General features: G+C 36.7%; 4 protein-coding genes and 1 long non-coding RNA gene across 7 annotated transcripts in view; 3 read left to right on the forward strand and 2 right to left on the reverse strand.

Moving 5' to 3' along the window:
* The first annotated feature begins 145 nt into the window (after positions 1-145).
* LOC125259491 (protein Wnt-8a) lies at positions 146-2,030 on the forward strand. Its single transcript, XM_048177142.1, has 5 exons — positions 146-175; positions 317-455; positions 557-682; positions 809-951; positions 1,369-2,030. The coding sequence occupies exons 1-5, from the start codon at positions 146-148 to the stop codon at positions 1,921-1,923; spliced, it is 993 nt and encodes a 330-aa protein (XP_048033099.1). The 3' UTR covers positions 1,924-2,030.
* Positions 2,031-5,214: 3,184 nt separating this feature from the next.
* On the forward strand, positions 5,215-12,701 carry lcp2b (lymphocyte cytosolic protein 2b). 2 transcript variants are annotated; one of them, XM_048176807.1, is made up of 15 exons: positions 5,215-5,613; positions 6,124-6,186; positions 6,908-6,954; positions 7,874-7,939; positions 8,038-8,066; positions 8,175-8,209; positions 8,293-8,491; positions 8,594-8,667; positions 8,754-8,817; positions 8,892-8,978; positions 9,083-9,134; positions 9,275-9,338; positions 9,627-9,701; positions 9,899-10,054; positions 12,313-12,701. In XM_048176807.1, the coding sequence occupies exons 1-15, from the start codon at positions 5,536-5,538 to the stop codon at positions 12,436-12,438; spliced, it is 1,215 nt and encodes a 404-aa protein (XP_048032764.1). In that variant the 5' UTR covers positions 5,215-5,535; the 3' UTR covers positions 12,439-12,701. The 2 variants fall into 2 exon arrangements, with proteins under 2 accessions (XP_048032764.1, XP_048032763.1); XM_048176806.1 differs by having other exon boundaries at positions 5,217-5,613; positions 8,172-8,209.
* LOC125259277 overlaps positions 12,620-23,091 on the reverse strand; it is a 30,535-nt gene continuing 20,063 nt past the window's right edge. For both annotated transcript variants that reach the window (XR_007182765.1, XR_007182766.1), the window contains 2 exons: positions 13,853-13,964; positions 12,620-13,031 (listed from right to left, as the gene is read on the reverse strand). This is a non-coding gene — a long non-coding RNA (uncharacterized LOC125259277). The remainder of the gene's footprint in view (positions 13,032-13,852; positions 13,965-23,091) is intronic.
* On the reverse strand, positions 14,264-15,216 carry syce3 (synaptonemal complex central element protein 3). The gene is made up of 3 exons (XM_048176813.1): positions 15,059-15,216; positions 14,694-14,802; positions 14,264-14,603 (listed from the first exon to the last, which is right to left on the reverse strand). The coding sequence occupies exons 2-3, from the start codon at positions 14,800-14,802 to the stop codon at positions 14,422-14,424; spliced, it is 291 nt and encodes a 96-aa protein (XP_048032770.1). The 5' UTR covers positions 15,059-15,216; the 3' UTR covers positions 14,264-14,421.
* foxi3b (forkhead box I3b) lies at positions 15,713-17,591 on the forward strand. The gene is made up of 2 exons (XM_048176808.1): positions 15,713-16,607; positions 16,880-17,591. Exons 1-2 carry the CDS (start codon positions 16,013-16,015, stop codon positions 17,443-17,445), a joined length of 1,161 nt encoding a protein of 386 aa, XP_048032765.1. The 5' UTR covers positions 15,713-16,012; the 3' UTR covers positions 17,446-17,591.

Here is a 23,091-nt window from a genome sequence, read left to right on the forward strand (position 1 = left end):
CTTAATTTGCGACAAAACCCTCCCTGGGCACACATGGTGAGGATGCATTAGTGAATTATATTATCAGTTGTTGTAATGTAAACATAATTGCCCTTAATTGTTAACATAACACCTATTTTGTTTTGTCTTTTCCCTCCAAAGGGCAATGAACAATTTGCTGATGACTGGACCAAAGGTAATTTATATTTTTAGCTTTGAAAAGCCATATAAAACGACCGCCTTTATAAATTTTACGAAATAAAAAATGACCACAATGTCATTTTTAAAAAATGAATAAATCAAAGTGTTCAATATCTTTATAATATTTTCTTTCTAGGCTTATCTTACATATGCAAGTAGTGTGCGGGTCGGTGCTCAGAATGGGATACACGAATGCAAACATCAGTTTGCTTGGGACAGGTGGAACTGCCCGGACAGCGCGCTGCAACTTTCCACACATAAAGGCTTTAGAAGTGGTAAGATATGTTCATAAATGTGAGATGGTTATCTACATTTTTTTTTTTTTTTACAAAGTCTGAAAAATAAAACAACCTATTTATACTCTCTACTTCTGTAGCAACGAGAGAGACGTCATTTGTCCACGCAATAAGCGCAGCTGGGGTTATGTATACTTTAACCAGAAACTGCAGTCTCGGAGATTTGGACAACTGCGGATGTGACAGTTCGAGGAACGGCAAACTCGGTAAGAACATTAGAGATAAATTCATAATCGAATTCATGAACTAAAGACAATCTAATATAGCCTACTTTGTTCATTCAAAAGAAACAGTCACGACGCATTTATCTAATGGGATAAACACTATTTCAGGGGGTCGTGGATGGCTTTGGGGAGGATGTAGCGACAACGTGGATTTTGGAGAGAGAATTTCTAAACAATACGTGGATGCGCTCGAGACTGGACAAGACTCTCGAGCTGCAGTTAATCTTCATAATAATGAAGCTGGACGTTTGGTAAGTTAAGAAATACTTTTCATATGGCAACGTTTTTATAAATTACTGACAGATTAAGAAAACGCTAGTGGGGGACATATCTACATGTAAATCTATAGTCTATAATGGTGATAATTTATATATTTTGCGATCTTTACCTCCTCAGGAAAGGCGAATTCTGTTACCTACTTTGCCAACTAACTTTTGTGGTTACAGAAACGTTATTTTATCAATATTTATTTTTTTGACTCGCAGGCCTATATACGGTCGTCAACATTTGAAGTGGGTCAAAACCTTTCATCAAAGTTGTCCTAAAACCTTCTTCTTAGGAAAACCTAGTTCTCAAGACAACTTTGATGAACTTCAAATGTTGACTACTGTATATATTTATATGTATAAAGAATACACACTTTTTAAAAACACAAATGTATGTTTTAGGCTGTAAAGGCGACCATGAAGAGGATCTGTAGGTGCCATGGCATGTCAGAAAGTTGCACAATGCAAACGTGCTGGATGCAGCTTTCTGATTTCCGTGAGATTGGCAATTACCTGAAAGTGAAGCACGACCAGGCCCAGAAGCTCGAAATGGACAAGAGACGAATGCGCGCGGGCAACACCGCAGACAACCGCGTTGCCATGGCAGACGCTTTCGGCTCCATCGCCCGGACAGAGCTCATATATCTAGAGGATTCGCCGGATTATTGCGCCAAGAACCTGAGCCTCGGGCTTCCTGGCACAGAGGGTCGGGAGTGCCTGCAGCACGGAGAAAGTCTCACTCAGTGGGAACGGCGAAGCTGCCGCAGACTGTGCCACGAGTGCGGTCTGCGGGTGGAGGAGAGGCGCACGGAGGTAGTGAGTAGCTGCAACTGCAAGTTCCACTGGTGCTGCACAGTAAAGTGCGAGAACTGTTCTCAGGTCACTGTCAAACACGTTTGCGCCCGGAGACACGGAAGCCACGGTCACCAAAGACGCAAACCCCGAGGACCAAAATAAAACACCCCTTAAACTATTTTCTTAGGAAAACACCTCCACCTGCACTTTTTCCCTTAATATTTTTTATTATTTCTGTACATATTCAAATATATATTAAGGTATTATAATAAAACTATAAGCAACTGAAATGTCTTGTGGTCTTCTTAATGTTCATGAACCTAAATAAGTTCAAGTTTATATTTCTGTATGCTGAACCAAACAAACAGGGATGTCCAAATATGAAAATACAATTGAAAAAACGCAACATGAATGAGCGATGAGGTAATAAATGCAAAACAATATAGGTTTGATCAATACATATGCTACACGACCGTGTATAATGCATAGGCCTATGCTGTGTGGTGCTTGAGAAATAGGCTAACTGCTTATTTTAGTGTTTCTATGAAAAAGACCAATGAAGTCACGTTTTTTTAAATCTATTTAATATCAACTTACAATATTCAAAGACAACTGCTCTCTTTACTCAAGGTTTCCCTCGGGTAGATTTCACATTTTCAGCAACCCAGTGTCTGGGCTTTTGATAGCCTATTAATCAAATTCTTTGCGTTCATCCAAAGTGAACTGCAAAACAAACTTCTTAATTGTGACTATTGCTCAGAATGTCGGGGGACGAATTAAATATTTTTTTTAATGGTGGTAATGATTCATTATAATGGTTGCAAATTTATATTTGTTGCATTGAGTCATAAGAGAGCTTTATCCTAGACACGCGCTGCCAGAAAAAAACCCTTGAAATGACTGTGGTCTCTATTAGTACAGTATATGGCGTTTATTTAATGAATACTCTTGAAGGGATTAACTTGGTGTCACACTTGGCACATCGCCCTGTAGGCGCCTCCCTTGCCTAGACTTTGATATGCGGACAGTATGCTACGGACAGTACGCTGCCCCGGTGACAAAAGTGTAGACAAAGCCCGTAGGAAACATGCCACTGCTGGAAGGTGTTTGGCATGTTAATCCGCGTTGCGGCTGTGTTGGTGTTCATAATCACACCTGCGGAAGTCACTGCGATGCATGTAAATAAATCAAAGGGAAGGATCTAAATTCCATTATTAGTCACGTTACGAGGTTGAGAACACATTTAAATTGTAAAACCAGCCTTACTTCATGTGTCAACATAAAGTGATCTGTGATTATGTTTTAAAACATTTGATGTTATGGCCTAATCATGACATTTGTTTTCATATAGTTTATCAGCATATTTCTCACTTATTAGTCACTTTACTCAGTGGGACATGCCATAAATCTGCCAAACTGTCTGGCCTGATGAATGATGGGATATTGGCTCAAGTGGGGGTCTTGACTCAGAGGACAGGGGGTGGGAATCTCAGAATATAGTATGTCACAGTGACTTCATTTGCTTCCCTTGGCTGTTAAAAGACAAATTAGTTAACTTTAATTATTTGATATGTAAAAAGTAGGCTACTTGACTAAATTAAATAGCTCACTTTGCTTCAAATAAATAAATAAATAGTGAAAAAATACAGAGAAATCTTACTCAAAGTACTCTAATCAACAGAAACAAACCATTCACCCACCACAGACTGGCTATTTGCCTTTCAGGATGTTATGTTCTTTCCCAGGCCACCCTGCTGAGCTCTGATGAATAAGGAACAAAGTGGCCATCCCCTCAAATACAGTACCATGTTGTTGTCATCTCATCCATGACCCCCGTTCCCATCCCCTCCTTATCTCTTATTTTACTGACCTTTCATATGGATAGAATCAGGTTGTAATCTCAGTGTAGCCCTTTGGTTTACCCACTTCAAAACCCCAGCACTAACAGTGATCCCAGTCTGTTCCACTCCACAAAAGACCTATTTCCTTTTAGCTTAAGGATTCCACTTGCGCATGACAAAGACCAGGAATGCACAGTTTCTTCATCAGAAGAACTGCCACACTCTCCATCAAGCTACTGTCTCCCAGACTTATTTGCCATTCATTAGAGATATATGGCACTAGTTTATTGGCTTTCCTTTCCATGACAGATCAATATTACTGATATCATTATTTGGTTAAATCCTAGTGCCTACTGAGATCTTTTGGATCTCAGCTTTCTTAAATATTCACCTCTTCCTTTATAAGTGGGTGTCATCTTAAAGATATCTTTAACATCTCAAACATCCTGCAATGAAAGTTCCTTCTGCTTTTTATTTGTTGAAAAAAACTAGCCGCGGCTTGTCTGTAAGGGCAGATTGTCAAAATATTCATCCAAACATAGACCTCTATATAAACTGAATCAATAATAAATTGTAAACAGACACTTAAGTTGTAAATTGGGCAGGATATATATTAAAAATTTAGAACATGGCTTCGGCAGGCATATTATTAGGCCTATTATTATGATACTTAGCTTTGTGGTGAGAAATGGAACTGCAACACACTCTAATTTAGAGCAATTAGAGCTGCTTCAGCTATGTGTATATTAATCTGCATCAGGTCAGTAACTAGCTGGCCTGTATGTTCTTCCTATGGAGTAACATATCAAATTAATGAAAGTATAAATACTTTAGTTTAAATATGGTCATGTAATAGCCTTTATATAATTAAGATTTATTTTATGTTTGTTCTGAAAATAGACATGACATTCTTTTCCTCAGCTGAATTCTAAAACAACATTCGGAGGCAAAAATTACTAAACATCAAGGCAATTCTAAGATAGCATTCTATGCATATGTGCTGTCAATCAACATTAGAGCGCCACCCTCAGGCTGAATAACACTAGGATACTAGACCTCTGCCAAAAGTGTTCAGTGATTAGAATATAAAGCTTACAAAATGTTTAACATAAACTAGCCCCAAGAGTAGAATCTGTCCTATACCTAAATTTACGTTCAGGAGCCACTACTGGTTAAAACACAAGCTAGCAGCCCTATGCAAATCACCCTGGGGAAGAAGAGTCTTCATTCTTGAAGTCATACTGGCCTGCGGTTGACTGACGAGTGCCTTTACATCTCACCTTGGTGTTAGACTGCATGCTGTTCTGTTCCCAAAAGGAATGTTTCCTGTTTCTGTTTGGAAAATGCAATGCATAGCAGATGAATAGGCACCGGGAAATGCATTACACTTTCCGTATCATGTTGTCTGCAAGTTTATTTGCGGTTATGGCCTAGTTATTTGCTGTGCTAAGAACATGTGAGAACTTGCTTGCTTTTGATGCGACAGATCTATAATTAGTGGACTTTTGCGATGCTTGTAACCTACACATGCAACCTCTTTGCCCATAATTATACATGCACAGAAGATTTAATACAGTACATTTTGATGCCTTTAAGTTAGAGGGCCTCAAATGTGTAATTATATATAGTACAATGTAAAATATATATGAGTCATGCTCTGTAAACCTGTAAGCTTTGAATTTCACATCTTTGGTGATGAGGCACTTCCTCTATTCAAAGTTACAGGAAACAGAGAGAGCAGAGAGCCAGCTATTCTGCGTCAACAATATTATCACACTCAGACCAACTAGCCACAAGCAAGACAAGCGGCTTGCAGTCTTCATCAGAGCTGTATACTTTACTATCCATCATAGATAGAGTCTAATAGAAAATCTTCTGCAACTGTAGAACAGTCAATTTCCACTAAATTAGAAAAACAACCATTCCAATCACAATGAGTCATGAAAGTCTACCAACCAGGTCAGAGGTGATGTGCTGGAACTCTGGGAACTTGGCTGACTATCTCAAAAAAGTGAGTTCATCTTATTTTTCTTTTGACAAAAGAGCAAGATGCATTCAATTAAACAGGAAATATCTTGAAAAGCAGTTGTTAACATTGTAAAGTTTATCATGTAACCCCCATGTTGACAGATATGATTAAGGTTTTTATAATAATGAGGCTTCTAGCAGACTCTGAATGCTCTTTGGGAGGGTAATCTTTGTAGATCTTTTTTTACAGTATGACTGTTGCTCTTCAGTTGTAGTGCTTCAAGTGCGGCTAATAGACTGCCACGCGATGTGGTTTTCCAAACACGTCTATTTAAAAGTTCTGAAATGTTTCTGATAACATCAGCTAATGTATAGCCTTGTCTTACAATCATTGTCAAATGCACTGTCAAAAAGTGCATTTTAAAAATTCAAAACTGCGTATTGCAGCAAGATTACTGTCAATAAAGTGTTTTTCAAAAGTACATGGCTAAGTTTAAGTGTGAAGTGCGACTACAGAGCAGTTTTCAGCCATCACACTTTTTTCTGTTTTCAGATGAAACTGGTGGGGTGTGACAGAGTGGTGAAGAAAAGCAATATGAGTGGTTCACGATTCTTGGTCAGTCTTTTTGTCTCTCTATAACAAATATACTACAACTCAGACCTTACTTCCAATTTAAACTACTGCATGCACTTGGACTGCATATAATCATCACTGAAATATTTACAGTATCGTGCAAAAGTTTTTAGGCACGTTAAATTCTTCAAAAAAAAAAAAAAGTTTAAAGGTGGTTATTTATCGTTTGTTTTGGTGTGCCAGTAGGAAATATACTTTTACATTTTCAATGTACATTCAAAATGAATTTCCAAACATACATTTTTCCTTTAATAATCCAGTGAGATTTTTGCATGCACAAGGAGTACGGCAACAGACGGCACTGTCCAAACAGAGATCTGATCTCTCCATCGAGTCCAGAGACTAAATCCATAAAAACAATGGAAACTTCTCCAAGCATCTTGGAAAAACCTACCTGCCAAGCTAGCTTAAAAATTGTAAAATTAAGTGATAAATATGACATTATTTTTTCAAACATCCCCATAATGTATTTTTTTTTTTTTACAAGTGCCTTAAACTTTTCACAGTACTGAAGTTTTGCAGGTAGATTTCTTCCTAGAAATTTAGTCTCTCTAACTTTTTTATGTCTCTTCATGTAATCATGTAGTCTAACATCCCTAAGACTTTTGCACAGTACTGTATAAATATGGAGTATGCTCTGAAATGTGCTTAAACATGCCAAATCAGTAGTGAACAAACAATTCCTGTTTCTGTCTTGTTCTAGAATATGACTGATAAGGACATTAAGAAGTTCCCCACAGCACAAATCCCGTAAGTTTTAAGCTCAAAAGGCAGAAGATAGCACAGAGATGACAAAATGTAGAAATGAAACATATTCATGTCACCAAGTGCAACATGTTCCTGGATCAACATCTTTGTATGGGTAGAGTTAGGTTTAGGGGTAGGGATATGGTTATGATTACATTTTTGGACCTTAACGTTGTTCCAGCCTCAATAAAATATGTTGACCCAGGAACATGTCTAACTCTGCAAAATCAGGACATGCAAACCCAGGTGAAAAAAAGTACACTTCCATATCCATATCGCGATTTCTGTTTTATGTATAAAATGTATTTTGTCACCACTTGTAGTAGACTTGAACCCATCTTTCATACAAAGTGTACTACAAGTGGTAACTAAATATTTTTTTTTTTTAACACAGAGTGTATGTTAAAAAGCACATTTTAGTTCCCATCTCAAAATAGCACAGTTGAGTACACTTGTTTTTTTTTAAAAGATTATCTAAAGAAGTACTAAAGAATTTTTAGTATGTTAAGTATAAAATTAATGCGTGAAAATAGAGCACTTTAAGTACATTATGGAAGTGTACTTTTTTTCAGCTGGGAAGGGGATGTGCCTGCTGGCCCTGCTCTGTCTGATTTAGCAGATAATTTTATCCAAAGTTTAAGAAATATAGCCTACTTTATTTAGTCAGTTCATGCATTCCCTGAGAATCGAACAAATGATCTTGGTGTTGCTAGCACCATGCTCTATTGTTTGAGCTACAGGAATGCTAATATAGATTATAACAAAGACAATAAAAAAGCCTGCAGACCACATTCTGAGTCACCTAAAGGTACAAAGTGACTCACCACCATCAAATATTGATTAAAAAAAGCCGTCAAATGTCTGTTTAGCTGGTAATAATCACTGCTATATATTTCTTTACTTTTGTTTTACTATTTGGAAGATTTATCACAAAGATCTGCAAAGATATTAACCAGAATAACAAACAAAAGAAGAGTCTGTTTCACAGGTAAGCAACATCAGTACTTCAAAATTAATTAATCTTTGTAACAAAACTTAACTTTTTCTACATGTTTGAGAGTTTGTCATTTTAAACATTTGTTTTAGATCAGATCATCGGATGCCTCCAAACCAAGGTAACTAACTCTTGTGCAGCTACATAAACAACTCTGGTTATTCTTAACAAATTATACACACAACTTAAAATGTTTCTATATTTTCTTTGAAAAACAACAAAAAAGCAGAACCTAGTCCAGGAGGTTGGGATTCTGATGAATTTGTAAGTTGCTGTTATACTTTTTAAACGTCTTCACAACACCCTTTTTGGACATTAACATTAAATGCAATTTTTTTTTCTTCCAGGACCAAGAAGAAAGTGACAATGACTATGAGGAGCCAGATATAAATGAGTGTGAAGACAATTACATATGCGCAGCATCCTGTGATAATGAGGTGGCTGTGGATTCTGATGATGACTATGAACCACCGCCTAGTGATATACCCTCTGAAGTACCAACTCACTTTCGTGTTGCCAAACCTCTGGGTGATGGAGATTATTTAGGTAACTCATAATGCTAACACAAATCGCTATGCGCATAAACTAAATAATCCATGTTAATTCACTAAGATTCGCTCACCCATTCTATTCTGTGGCCCTGTGTAGACAGCGGCCCACGTGGTTCTGCAAGACCACCCCAGGACAACAGGTCAACATCTCTTGCCAGAGGGCTTATGAATGTAAGTAAATGTCTTTAAACAATCTCAAACTTATTTTACTGTAAATGATGTAATGTCATGCACAAGAAGACTGTATTTACTTTCAGATATCTAAGCCTCCATCACGACCGGATCCCTCTCCACACAGGCCTTTTGTTCCCCCAAATCAATGTGAGTGAGTTCAATTTAAAATTCCTCTAATATGAAAGTATGATGTCTGAATGTTCTGCAAATCATATCCACAGCCAAACCTGGTCCAGCTGTGCCGAAGGTAGATCGCAGTAAGAAACCTGGCTCATCTACCCAGTCAAAAAAAGATACTGGCAAATCAGGTACCATTCAGTTTACATTTGAAAACTTTTTAAAACCTTCTGTATCATATGGTAATCACTAAACATCTATTTTAACTTGAACATTTTCATTTTTATCCATACAGCAAGAAACACCCTACCAATGGCTTCTAAATCAGCAACATTCCCCACACAAAGGTAAGAATCTTTATTAACAACTTATTAACAACTGCATTGATCAGTACTGTGTGTCTGTGTATATATATATATATATATATATATATATATATATATATATATATATATATATATATATATATATTCAATCTTCGACACAGGTTTGACATCCAACAGAGGGATGATTTACCTCCTCCTCCACCTTTAAATGTGATGATGGGACAGGTTAGTGCAGTCACTACCTAGAATCATGACAGCAGACTTCTCACAAACCCATAAACCATCTACAAACCATGCAGATAGACTTGACAACCACAAGATGGCAGTGTTGTGTTTTTTTTTTTTTTTTTTTTTTTTGTTTTTTTTGAAAAAAGCAGCTAAACAGGAAATAAAAACCCAGTCTTGTGCATCAATTCCCATCAAAGAAACAACAAAATGGGTTTCCTACTGTAATAATGAGAGTGACCACATACTAGACCACAGTGTAAAGACTGAATTTTTTTATGCACTCAGGACATGGATCCACAGTGGTATGTGGGACAAATGACACGAGCAGAGGCCGAAGTCTCTCTCAGACATGTGAATAAAGTGAGTTCCACCACTTAATAGAATGTTTAATTTAATCTCAAATGTATCCCTTCCTTCAAACAATTCTTATAAAATGTGGATTAAATAAGCTTTTGTGAGAGAATTAATTGGAATTGTCTTTGCTCTATATATGAGAAAAAGGGGAAAAATAGAGAAAGCAAGTGTATTGTGTAATGATGGACATTGTCTTTTTTTAGGATGGCACTTTCTTGGTGAGAGACAGCTCGAAGGGCTGTACAGAGCAGCCTTACACACTCATGGTGCTGCACCAGCAAAAAGTGTATAACATCCAGATCCGTTTCCTTGGAAACAGTGATGGATATTCCCTGGGCACAGGCCTAAATGGCATTGAGGTAATGATATTTGTTGATTCTGACAGAAACGTCTGTCATGAATGATGTCCTGATTAACCCTGTAAAGCCTGACATAAAACAATCGTAAGATTTTTTTAAATAGAACAGTTCATTTTCGTTCATCTTTGGAACACAAAGTAAGATATCTTTGATGAAATCCAAGAGGTTTTTTATCTCCCATAGAAAGCCACAAAATTACCACATTCAAGGTACAGAGAAGTAGTAAAGACATCGTTAAAATAGAAATAGTCAACGTGACTACAGCGGTTCAACCTTAATGTTATGAAGCAATGAGAATACTTTTTGTGCGCAAAAACAAAACAAAAATAGTTAATTTATTCAACAATTTCTTTTATACCCTGTTAGTCTCCTACGCAGTTGACGCAGTGCAGTGGTTCTGTGTTTACGTCCGAAAGCCGGCTCAGTATTGGCTGACAGTGTTCACGTGAGCACCACGACACATGCGTATGATGCTGATGCAGAAGCTGGCCAATACAGAGTCAGCATTCTGACGCAGAACACGGAAGCTCTGCAATGTGTCTTCAATGTAAACTGCGTAGGAAAATGAGAGGAAATTGTTGAATAAAGTCATTATTTTTGTTTTGTTTTTGCGCACAAAAAATATTCTTGTCACTTCATAACATTAAGGTTGAACCACTGTAGTCACGTTGACTATTTTAATGATGTCTTTACTACTTTTCTGGACCTTGAATGTGGTAATTTTGTTGCTTTTTATGGGAGATAAAAAATCTCTTGGATTCTTAATTTGTGTTGAAAGATGAACAAAAGTCTTACGGGTTTGGAACAACATGAGGGTGAGTACTTAATGAAAGAAATTTCATTTTTTGGGTGAACTAACCCTTTAAACTAAACTTGTAATCAGTCAGATCTTTCTAACAGTATAGCAGACTACTTACATAAAATGCTTATAAATATCAGTTCTCTCTCAATAATGTCTTAGTAAGAAATGCTTAGTTTTATGATTAAAGCTTTGTTATTGTGGGGGGCAAAACATATAATGCAATACAATGAAGATATACCTACAAATAAATGTTCCTCAAAAGCCTGATGTATCATTTGATTGAAATATTACTACTAAGGGTATGTTTACTCGACAATGATGTACTAAAACGGAAATGTTTTTCGTTTGTGTTTTTCGCATACAGACGGCAATATTGCAGAATTGATCCCCGTTCACACGGATCTGTGAAAACAACTAAAAATGCTGTATTATGCATGCCAGGCCAGTAGTTGGCTATGCCACTTTGTAAAGAGAAAAGCTACGTGCCTATAGACTGAACGCTATAGACTTTTAATACATTATTGTTGTGTAAAAGTACACTAAAAACATTCCCATTCAGGTTGTGGTGTCTTTTTGCTGTGAAATCTTTTTCAGTGTTGCAAACTCCCCTAGCCTCAAGAGGCGCACTGGCGACTGACATTAGTGACTGCGGTCTTTAGAATCCTTGTTGGCACGCCTGCCTCCCAAGGTTTACACATAGACGATAATGGTATAATTTTCAAAAACTTGCACTTTGAATCTCGTTTTCAGATGTTTGCCTTTTTAGGCAAAACGCATAAAAAGTTTTCTGTTTTTAGTTGAAAACAGTGTCGTAAATGGCCCCTAAGTTAGTCTTCAGGAAAGATTTCACAGCAAAAAGACACCACAACCTGAAGAGGAAAGATGTACTAAAAACTGAGAAGGTTTTCCTTTTGCGATTTTGAAAAGTTTTGCATACAGACGGCAACGTTGTCAATGTTTACACGGATCAGTGAAAACGACTAAAAACTGTATTATGCATGCCAGGCCAGTAGTTGGCGATTTTCTTTGTAAAGGACCAATACACAACTGAACAAGTAATATGCATGATGTCAACGTTTTCACAAATTCACATTTTTGTAATTTACACAGAGATGATAATGGTTTAAATGAATGGCCAAAAGGCGTAATACGTTTTTAGTTGAAAACGGTGTTGTGTAAACGCCCCCTTAGATTTATACTAAAAGGTCTAAAAGCTATGCTATAAAAGTATAAACTATCAGTCAGACAAACTATCAGTCAGCAAAGTTTCAATCATGTTGATAATTTAGAGGCCTTAGAAATGCATGTATCAAATATACGGTAAGATTCATAGGGTTAAATAAAAACCCACAGTAACTGCAAAGAGTAAAGACTGTGTATTAGATTATCAGCTGTGGTGAATTTCATTGGTTCAGTGAGATTCAAAGTTCACTCATCGACTACATGTGTGTCACAGAATTTCTCCAGTGTCATGGACATGGTCGCGCACCACTCAAAGACCCCACTCGTTCTGATAGACGGATTGGAGCGTGGAGCTGGACCTCAGCGGCAGTGCTGTCTTATGCACCCAGCAGGTTTTTGACCCACAGAACAATCTTATTAATTATACCCAGTTAGCATCATAATTCTGACTGGGTTCCAGAATCAAAAGGATTTTCATGGAATTCAGACACTTTGACTGGATAATGAGCATTTATAATGTTGGCATTCAACGCCAGGATATGTAAGCATCTCTCCTTCAGAAAAATAACAAAGCATATGACTAAATTGATAAATCATATTTAGTTTGATTCAATCAAACAGGACTGTCTACACTTTTTAAATTAAAGATACATTTTTAAACACTTTCAATGTTAAAATCAAGAGGTATTCTTACACTCAATGTTAGCTAGAGGCTACTTATCAACTCTTAGGCTCTACATTTGTCTTTTTTAACTTAAATATTCCTAATGATTTTAGTGTTTTGTCTTAATGTGGCCTATTAAATTGTACTTTTTAAGTGTATTATAGTAAACTCCACCTTACAAGTGTACTTCTGTGAGTTACATATTTAGTCTTCCATCGTCTGTTCACGGCTTAACCACATTGGGGTTTCCACGTCAGTCTGGAGGCACGCCATTTTTTCAGGGTGTGTGAAGCACACGGTCAGGTTACACTGCAGCAGCTGGGTCTTCACTGAAAACAAAGGGTATAGTGGTTGAACATACAGCGAGAAGAACACAAGAAGAGACCCTCTTATTCCATTTTGACTGACTGAAACATAACCAGCACAAACAGGTTATGTTTACTGTAATCAAAGTATATAAATAGAAGGATTCTGTTATGTATTATGCAAAGGTTACTGTTAACGTACATCAAAAAAATAAATAAATAAATAAATAAATCTATTAGTTAATTTTCATTTTACAGTAATCAATCTAAAATATGGCTATAGCAGGGCTTGATAATCCACAAAAGAGCTGACAACACAGATGCAAGTAACTGTTGAAATACACAAAGATGCTCATGCTTAAGGGCTCAGCAATAGATGCAGCCAACATGTTTTCTTGCCAAACGTCATGTCTCTATGACACAATAAAATGCATTATTGACAGATTGGAGGATTTGGGGGATGTTTTCAGTGTTGATATGTTTGTGTTAGCACTGACGGCGGGCACAGATTAATGTCTTAGCTCTGACTCCTCGCTAACTGCCATCCCTGGCAAGGATGGCACATTTTCTTTTAAATTTGTTCATGTAATACCCATTTGAAAGCCACCAGAAGAATTTCTGCCAGCGCTAAAAAGAGGAACTATTAAATTGCCAGTACATTTCAGAATTGTCAAAACATGAGTGTGTGGTGATGAATTTCCAAATTGTACATTATTATTACATTTCATAAGGTTAAATATTAAAGAAAGTAAGGCTGGGACTATTAGGTCCAACTGTCACTAACAGTCACTGAATATGCTTAAAGAAAAAAAAAGAAAAGAAAAAAAACTTTGACCATAGTTTACCTTGCAAATGGTCCATAAATTCTGACATTAAATCCAACTGCTTCAAGATATAATCTAGGCCAGCTGAGGCTCCGTGTTCGCTGTTCTCTGTGGCATTTCCCTCAGACTCCATCTGTAAGTCCATTACACAGAAGTAAGATAATGATAATCATATTTAAAAGGTCTCTAAAAGAGATAACACACAAAATAAGAATATCTAAAAATGAAGAAAACCAGCATTATATATTAGATGCAACAATTTTTACAAACCTCATGAAGCTCAGAAAAAGGATTTGTAAAACGGTTTAGCAAATTGCTCCAAATAAATTATCAAACACTTAAATCTGTATACAAAAATAATATGATGAGCAGAACATTCAGAAGTCCCCTTTTTGCATGTTAAGGTCATTAATCAGATTCACAATCAGCATGTTTGATTTGTTGATATTTTTATTAATTTGTGAGTGCAAAAAAAAAATATATATATATAATCACAAATATATATGCCAACATCGAATAACCCTGGCTAATCTAACCACATATCAATATTAACAACATTAAAGGTCTCTGTTCTAAACTGAAACTTTAATCTATTCTTGGGGGATAGTATGTTCTTGAGCATCAGGATGGCATTTTTTAGCTTGTCCATCTGTGGGACAACAGATGACGTCTTTGCACTTAAGAAACCCTTTCTCCAGACTCTTCAGGGATTCAGCCAGATCTGGACTGGTGCGGAGTACAACCATATCATAGGCCATCCAAGACAAATTCACTGAGGGCGAAGAAAATGATTATTGACACAGTACAATTTTCTTCTTAGCATTTCTATTATATTGAATGCACTATTAGTTTGCTAGTCTACCTGAAATATTTTCCATTTGTTCAGTCATCTTCTCCAAATGTTGGTTCAGTTGTAAACTCTCACGACCCAAGTCCTCACATAACTGCGCACTCGAAATATCTTCAGACATCTAAAAACCAGCAAACTCCGTAACTCCCGCTGGATTGTTTTAGGCTAACTTACTTAATCTCTCATGTTAAATTAGTTACAGTTTCATGATGGATTAAAATAAGAGCAAGTTGTTAAAATCCATAATCAGTTCGTTTTTCGTCACCCGTCATTCAAATAATCTGGCTTCCTCAGGGCAGAGAAGTTGTGCTATAAATTCCCTTAATAAATGAATATATATTTAATGTAAGTAGAAATTCAAAACGTAAGCATATTACCTTGGTAATGTAGCGAACTACAGACAATCTTTAATGTTTCTTGTTTTATTGCGACAGCTGACAACGACAGCTCGAGCAATGCACGCAACACGCAGATTTAACGGCTCTCGCGCGCGTGCACGCTCACCTTGTGTAAAAAACTCGAATATAAATTTCGCTTTCTTTGGAAGCCTCACCTTAAAAACGATTAATCGATTCATTTACGTCATTACGTCCCGGCGTGGATAAACAAACATACAAAAAAATTAGTACATAAATATAATTTGCAAACAATATTTTATACATCTCTTTGCTAAAAAGCTTTTTGTACGCTATAATATTGATGTAAATATAAATATATGTAAAATAAAATGTTACCAACACTTTTAAAGGAGATGCAGTTTACAGGAGAATTACACGATGGCGGTTAAATTGACTGTAAACAACACCATTCTATTTTTTCATGAATAAATTCTAATTATAAAAGTTCAAAAATAAAAGTGCTTGCTCTACATACAATATTCCAAAGACTTTTATTGCTTTATTTTCCCCCCTGGAATTTTAGGTTGTAGGTTTTTGGTTGTAACAGAAAATTCCAGTGTGTCAGGTTAAACTCTTCAGGTGATGGTGGTGCTGCTGGTTTGTGTGAAGAGGAGTGGAAGGGTGGGTGGGTGGTTATGTGGGCTGTGTCAGGAAAAGCCTAAACACGTGGAAGCATTCAATAAGGTGGGACTGAGGCGGTGCTACATATGCATAAATAAAACAGGTGCAACAGGTGACAATGTTGATACAGCAGAAGAAAGCACAATAGCTTTGAGAGAGAGGACACAAGCAGGACAACGCCAGAGCTCCTGAAATATTCCAAGACCATTAGGTAAAAAAAGAAGAACAGATCAGAGAGAGAGAGAGAAGAAGAAGAAAAACACCTGAAAGACTTTTTAATCCCAAGTGGAGCACCATCAGGATCACCGAGCAATGACATCCTATGAATCTCAAGGTCAGTCTCCAACGAGATGTGGGCCTCAGTTCCCTAGCTTGGGACAGGAACCTCCAGAATTGAGTCTGTACAGCGATAGCTACTATCCCCCTCCATCACTGCCGAGTCCACAGCGAACGAACCCTTCCTCATATGAACTCGGAGACTATGCTGCCTCATCGCCTAACCCCTACCTGTGGTTCAACAACCCAGGGATGAACAGCGCTCCTTATCTGGGTGGAGCGCCTGGCCCTCCAGGACCTTCTTTTGTTCCCCAGCACTACGGCATGCAAAGGCCCTATTTGGGACCTGGGGCACCAGGTGGTCCTGCTGGTGATCTAAGCTGGTTCTCTATGCCCTCTCAAGAGGATCTTATGAAGCTGGTCAGACCACCTTATTCATACTCTGCTCTTATTGCGATGGCCATTCATGGTGCACCGGATCGCCGCCTCACTCTGAGTCAGATTTATCAGTATGTTGCGGACAACTTCCCTTTTTATAACAAGAGCAAAGCGGGATGGCAGAACTCTATTCGTCACAACCTCTCACTGAACGACTGTTTCAAAAAGGTTCCACGAGATGAAGATGATCCAGGTGAGTGTCTTTAATTATTACTCTTTAAAAAACATTACAAATGACTGAATTATTGTTTGTTTTATATTACAAATAAATAAATATATTAATAAACTAGGCCTGTAAACATTGCAAATTATTTTGTCATTTAAATATTATTTATAGAAATATTAAATATATATATATATATATATATATATATATATATATATATATATATATACTAAATAATTAATTATTATAAAATATATATTTTTTTTTATTTAATGTGAAATTTACCTCTCATTTTAAAGGTAAGGGCAATTACTGGACCTTAGATCCGAACTGTGAAAAAATGTTTGACAACGGCAACTTCAGACGCAAGAGGAAGAGAAAGTCTGACAGCCTCCCAGAGAAGAGCAGCTCTGGAGGGAATCTGAACTCTGAGTCAGGAGACAGTAATGGCAGGGGCAGCCCGAAAAATCATGCCGTTGACATTTCCACTTCGCCTGAAAAGGGCCCTTCACCCACATCCACGGGTCCGTCGCCATGCTTGAGCAACTTCCTGACTGAGATGTCTGGTGTAACGACTGGCTCTCTCGACATGGAAGGAGATCCCCTGAGTCGTCCCTTTACGCTCAGTCTGCCAGTGGACGGAGCACAGAGAGCCTCACAACACACAGGCTTTAGCACCTACTCCCCCAGCTCTACGGTGTCCGAATGGGCATCACCGCTGCCCCCACCGCCATCCATTTCCCCATCACCCTCCCACTCCACTTTAGGTTACAATGGGCCTGCTCTCAGTCAGTTTAATGGGCATTTCTACCCTGGTTTGAGCTCAACAGGTATTCTTTACCCCCGGGAGGGTACAGAGGTGTAGAGGAGGGGAGGCGGGTGACAGCGAAAAAGACAAGCTGAATGATCAATTCATGCTACAGACTCTAAGGGGGCAAGAAAAAACACTAATGTTTTCCTGAAACTATACACTGCTTTGGCCTAACTGAACTCCTGTGAGTTCTGTGGGCACAAAATACAAATGAATTCCCACAGGAAAAGCCTAGTCAGCATGAGATATGACAGGCTGACTCTAGCAAAGGCCCCTGTTACCAGCAGCTCCGACCTGAGGTCAGCTGCTGACATCAAGCCATTCTACGCACCAAATTCTTTCTTAACTCATGTTACCGACACTGAATTCAAGCACCTGTAATGAAACCGAACAGACAAATCACGTCTTTTGTGGGCAAACAGAGAAACTTTGTAATATGATACTATCAGTCTTTGTATTTTAACTTGACAACATGTTTTGTGTATAGCTGTAAAGTTGGGTACGTGTGAATGTTCGAGTATATTTTATTATTTTATTTTATTGTACTATGAGGTCGTTTATGAGGGTGTATATTGATTCTTTTTAATAAAAAAAATATTTAAAATAAAATTGACTTGGATATTATTCAATTTAATAATGTTATTTATTAAACAAAAAAATCCTTTTTGTATTTTATTGAAGTCAAATCCCTTTTATTTTTATTAAAAGCAAACTTTGACTCGGATTTAGTGTATATGGAAAAAAGATGACCTTGAAAAAACTAAACTTGTTTCACCAGGTCACTCTTAACTGTTGTCACTCCTCCCTTTTTTCTCTTGAGACTTTCACTTCATACTATGTAGGCTACTGCTGAGCCCACGGTTTTTGGCAGTTCTTCAATTATCCTTAAAATTTGTCAGCATTTGTATTCATGTGATGATGACATGGGAGATAATATTATAAGCATAGTAGCTGCTCGAGATGAGAGCTTGATATTTTTGTTTAGTTAACAGAAAATTTGATACAGCCAGACAGTGACTGATGGTTAACAGATTCCTTCACGTCCTGCTATATGATTCCCGTTCCATTAATGTGGAGACAGACACAAAAGAAAGGTCATTATTCTTATATATAGTCACTTCAAATGCACTCAGACATTTATTTTGTCTTAAAAAAATGAACGTCTCATCAAATAAAATACTGAATCATGTTTGAAATTATAAAACAATTGATATACTGTTTAAAACTAAAAGAATTTGGACTTGTTTTTGGTTGTCAAACATAAAGGTGATTAATACCTGTGGTTACTCCGCTAATGTCTATACAAGATTATAACATGATTTTTCTTAAGAATGCAGAACTCAGTGAGCTTGTGTTTAAATGAAATGAGCGCCAGCTAAAGTGATTATCAAGGGAGCACTTTTTGCAAGCTTTCTGTATATATTTCTTTTAGTATTTGAATACTTTTTTTTTTCATGCCGCTAAAAAGACCAACAGTCATGTACAAACTGCTAAGTCTCAGGAATGACAACTGCATTTCAACACGGGAATGAATCCACAAAAAAAAATAACTCCCAAAAGTGTGATGATTGACATTGACATAGTGATAACCACTGTAATAGCAACGGATGGGACAAATAAATCTAATATGTCAAACAGATTTGTGCATTTTGTTACTTCATTTTATTACTGACTTTTCTTTTTACCCTTTTAAGAAAGTTTATTTAATTGAGAAATGTTGAAAGGCTACATGTTTTGATGTATTGTATTAGAATTAAAAAGTTAAATAAATTAAGTATTTTTAAGTAATCTACCCAGCACCAAAGTTGGGCAAAAATACATCAAAATGTATTTTAAAATAAAATATCAAATACCTTCATTTTAAGTGAATCAAAATAAACTACGAAATACAGCTGCCACACCATGTATCAAAATAAACTACTGTATTTTTGCATTTTAAAAATACTAAATACATCGCAAACCTTCCATCAATTAGCCTATTTGATCTGTCCCATTACACTGACTGATAGCTGTTTGATAGCTTTTGTCTGCCTCAGTCATGCAATAAATCTGACATATGCAACCAGTTAAAGGCACAATATGTACAGTAGGATTTTTGGATTAAAATATCCAAAAACCACTAGAATGCTATATATTTTGTACTTACATTATCCCAAATGTTTCCAAGAATGTTTAAATCCAGAGAAGTAAGCAATTTTAACCATGCAGGACATGGGCTGTGTCTGTGCGTTGCCTATCAATGACATCATACCAGCGTTACCCTCGATTTCTGGTTTTATTTTGTAGAAACCATGGAAACACCAAAGAAAACTAATCATTTTATATAGCTTCTTGTTTAAATCTTTTCTTGATTTACAGCGAGTACCATGTTTTACCATGACTAATATCGATCTAGCTTACTACAGTGTGCAACAAATGTAGCATTATAACAACTTTCAACACAAAGGTATCTAATATGATAAACAGCGCTGCGTTACCCCACATATGCTAGACCAGTGACTGTGGCTTAATAAAAGTTCCACTGCTCTCGAGACATGTCACGTTTGTCTCTCATTAGCAAATCGCTCCAGCGGTCTCATTCAGCTCCAACATCACTCGACCTGCTTCATACTACAGTAATGTTAATACTCTCATCCATGAACATGATTTCTGACTGAGTCCCATCCCGATTCTTTTCCACTGGCTGTAAACGTGAAGACAACACATCCCATGATTCCACAAAATCAAGGATAAGTGACTGAATAAGCGACCTTTAGCAGCAAAAATTTACATATTTTAACTTTAACTTTGCAATTTAAATATTCACATATCCCTGTGATCTCCCAGATGAAGGTTAGTTTTAAAGTAACCCACAGTTCAACGTTTAACAGTTTGCGAATGACTCATAATTGTATCCTAATTTAGTTATTTGATGTTTGGTAATGAAGGGCCTACTTTGCATCATACTTTGTTCTGAACTCAACAAGTCTGGACAAACTATTGAGTAAGCACCAATCAGAGGCTGCGTTTTATGATGTCATCATGTAGACTTCTTACAAAGTATTTTACAGTATTTTAAAACTACAAAAATACAAAACACTAAAGTATTTTGATACAAAATACAAAGCCATTTTCATCAACCCTATCAAATACAAATTACAAAATACTAGGCCTATTTTATATTTGAAATACGTATTTGAAATACATGTATCATAAATACTGCCCAGCACTGGATATACACCACAATAGGAAAGAAAAGACGCAACTTCTGTGTCATGCCAACTTTAAAGGGATGGTGTTCCAATGGTCTTTGCCGTGGTATCAATCATACCAAGAATTATGAAAATGTATTTGGTACTTTGACAACTCTATTACACCCTATATAACTTTTTTTTCTATTATTACATTAAATATGTGTAGTACAAATGTGTAATATTTTAAAATATTTTGCCACAGATATAATAATTAAAAAACAACAACAACAACAAATGAAATTAAGAAAAGAAAATGAAGTAGGCCTAATTTTAGGGTTTAATATAATTTTTGTATCCAAATACTATATTTATGAATGCTTAAAATGCATGCTTAATAAGCCAGAAACTACAAAGATATAAACAAAACATGATACTAGAAAAAAAGAAGCTATAAACCATTAAAAAGAAAACCTTTGGTTCAGACAAAATGAACTCAGTGAAAACAGTGTCTGAGACTTGATTCTGTTTGTGCTGTCTACAGGCCAAAAGCAATTTCTAGAGCAGTAGTGGTGTGTTTACGCATGTGTGTGTTTGTACTGTCAAGATATCCATAAAATATAAGTTGCTAAGGTCACCAACAGACTTGCTGTATAAGTAAATCAGTTATCTTGACAGAAATGAATTCATTTGGTTGTTTCTGACAGTCTTTACCTGACTTGAGGGCACCTTTAAGCAGGTACAAATTTACCATGAAGACTTCAGCTCAGATCATATAACAACTGTTTTGCATAACAGCTTACAACACACCCAAGGAGATCACGGAATTACATTTTTTAAGAATTAATCAAATCTGGATTTCAACATTTTCCTTCTTACATTCTGTTTAATGTGTGTGAGCTGAAGCTTAATAGAGAATAAGCCCTCAAGCACATTCATGCCTAAAGGGATTTCCTCTTTAGATGGGAAAATTGATAAAGTATGAAATCTGTGGATTTATTACTAAGGACATTCCTTTGTTAATGTAACATGCAAAACACATACCATTATTCAGCACATCAAAGAATCCCTTGCACTATTGGATTTACCTGTGAGATAAGCTATGATAAAATCCTGCTGGCCTGCGAACTATAATGTTTTTAGGAAAAAAGAGAAAGACAAACATTATACACACGCATAGAAACCGCAGATGAAAGTTATTATAACAGAAAAGTATTTTTCTGATGGTATATTTGCATATGACATACACAGTATCTTTGCTTTTTATGCAGCAGTGCATATATTCCTCTGCATATCATATATTTCCATACCAGTCAGGTACCAGACTAAAAGCAGCTGTCGCAGGTGAAAGTAGGGAAGAAGAACTTGTTCTACTTTGTACCGTCTGCTTCAAATGTGCCAAAAGAAACAGAAAAAACACTCAGTCGAACAAAACCTGACAATAAAGCAAATTTAAGGAAAGTTGGCTTTTGGTTGAAAACTCTACACCCTCTCGCTAAACCGTAATGATGCAAATTACCAACTGCTTATTTTGCCAGTCGAAGTGCACAGTGCTTTCTTTTTGGCCTGTCTATTAGGACATGTTTTCCACCCAGACACTAATTTACAAGTACTGACATCTCCTTGGAAATTGAAATACACCTTAAAATGCAAATTAAATTAATCTGTAGAAATCTATTCTCTCTATTAAACTGTTTAGACATTTATATGCAAAGTTCTTCTAAGGATGCAGTTACAGCTGTCTACATTTGCATTTATTAATTTAGCGGACGCAAAGTTTTTCCCTTCATTAGCAACTGTGATATATCTGTTATACTTTATATTTACATAAAGTATTATATTTAAAGTTGTTTCATCCTCATTAATCAAAAAAAAAGTGGAAAATGTATTAAAAAGAGAACATATTTCATGTGATGAACAAGACAACAGAGGAGATTGCGGTAAATGCTCTTTATTCCAGTCGGGGAAAATATACAAGAAGGCAGACGACAAAGAAGGTGAGTAGAAAGCAATAATATAACAGTCCACAATAACAATACTTTCTTGCACTTATCTTAAAGCAGAACTAAGTTTTTTACCTTCATAAATAGTTCTTACGATGGTTAATTGACTTGTAGTGGTGTGTTTGAGGCGTGCACTAACCCCCTCTGGCACGTCTACGGCAGAAAACAGCACTTGCAAGTTGAGCTGCGCCGACCCGACACAATCTCGCCTCATGTTCACGTTCACGCGAGAGTGACAAAATGCTTTACGGTAATTCAAAAACAATGTATATATTATGACTTTATAAGACAATTTCGAAAATTACCCACCTCCATCGAGATTTCTTGTACTGTATTTGCAAAAACTACTGCGCTGGTGAGCGTTGTAGTCGTTGTAGTCCAGAGCTGCGCTTGGAGTATTTACGACAGTGTGATTCACTGAAGGAATCTGTAGGGGGAGCTTCGCAAATCTTACTGAGTTCCGCTTTAAGTGAAAAAGATGATAGCATTGGGCATTGAAGCATGCGGATCATACTCAAACGAGATAA

This window comes from Megalobrama amblycephala, linkage group LG23 (genome assembly GCF_018812025.1).
Source record: "Megalobrama amblycephala isolate DHTTF-2021 linkage group LG23, ASM1881202v1, whole genome shotgun sequence".
NCBI classification, from domain to species: domain Eukaryota; kingdom Metazoa; phylum Chordata; class Actinopteri; order Cypriniformes; family Xenocyprididae; genus Megalobrama; species Megalobrama amblycephala.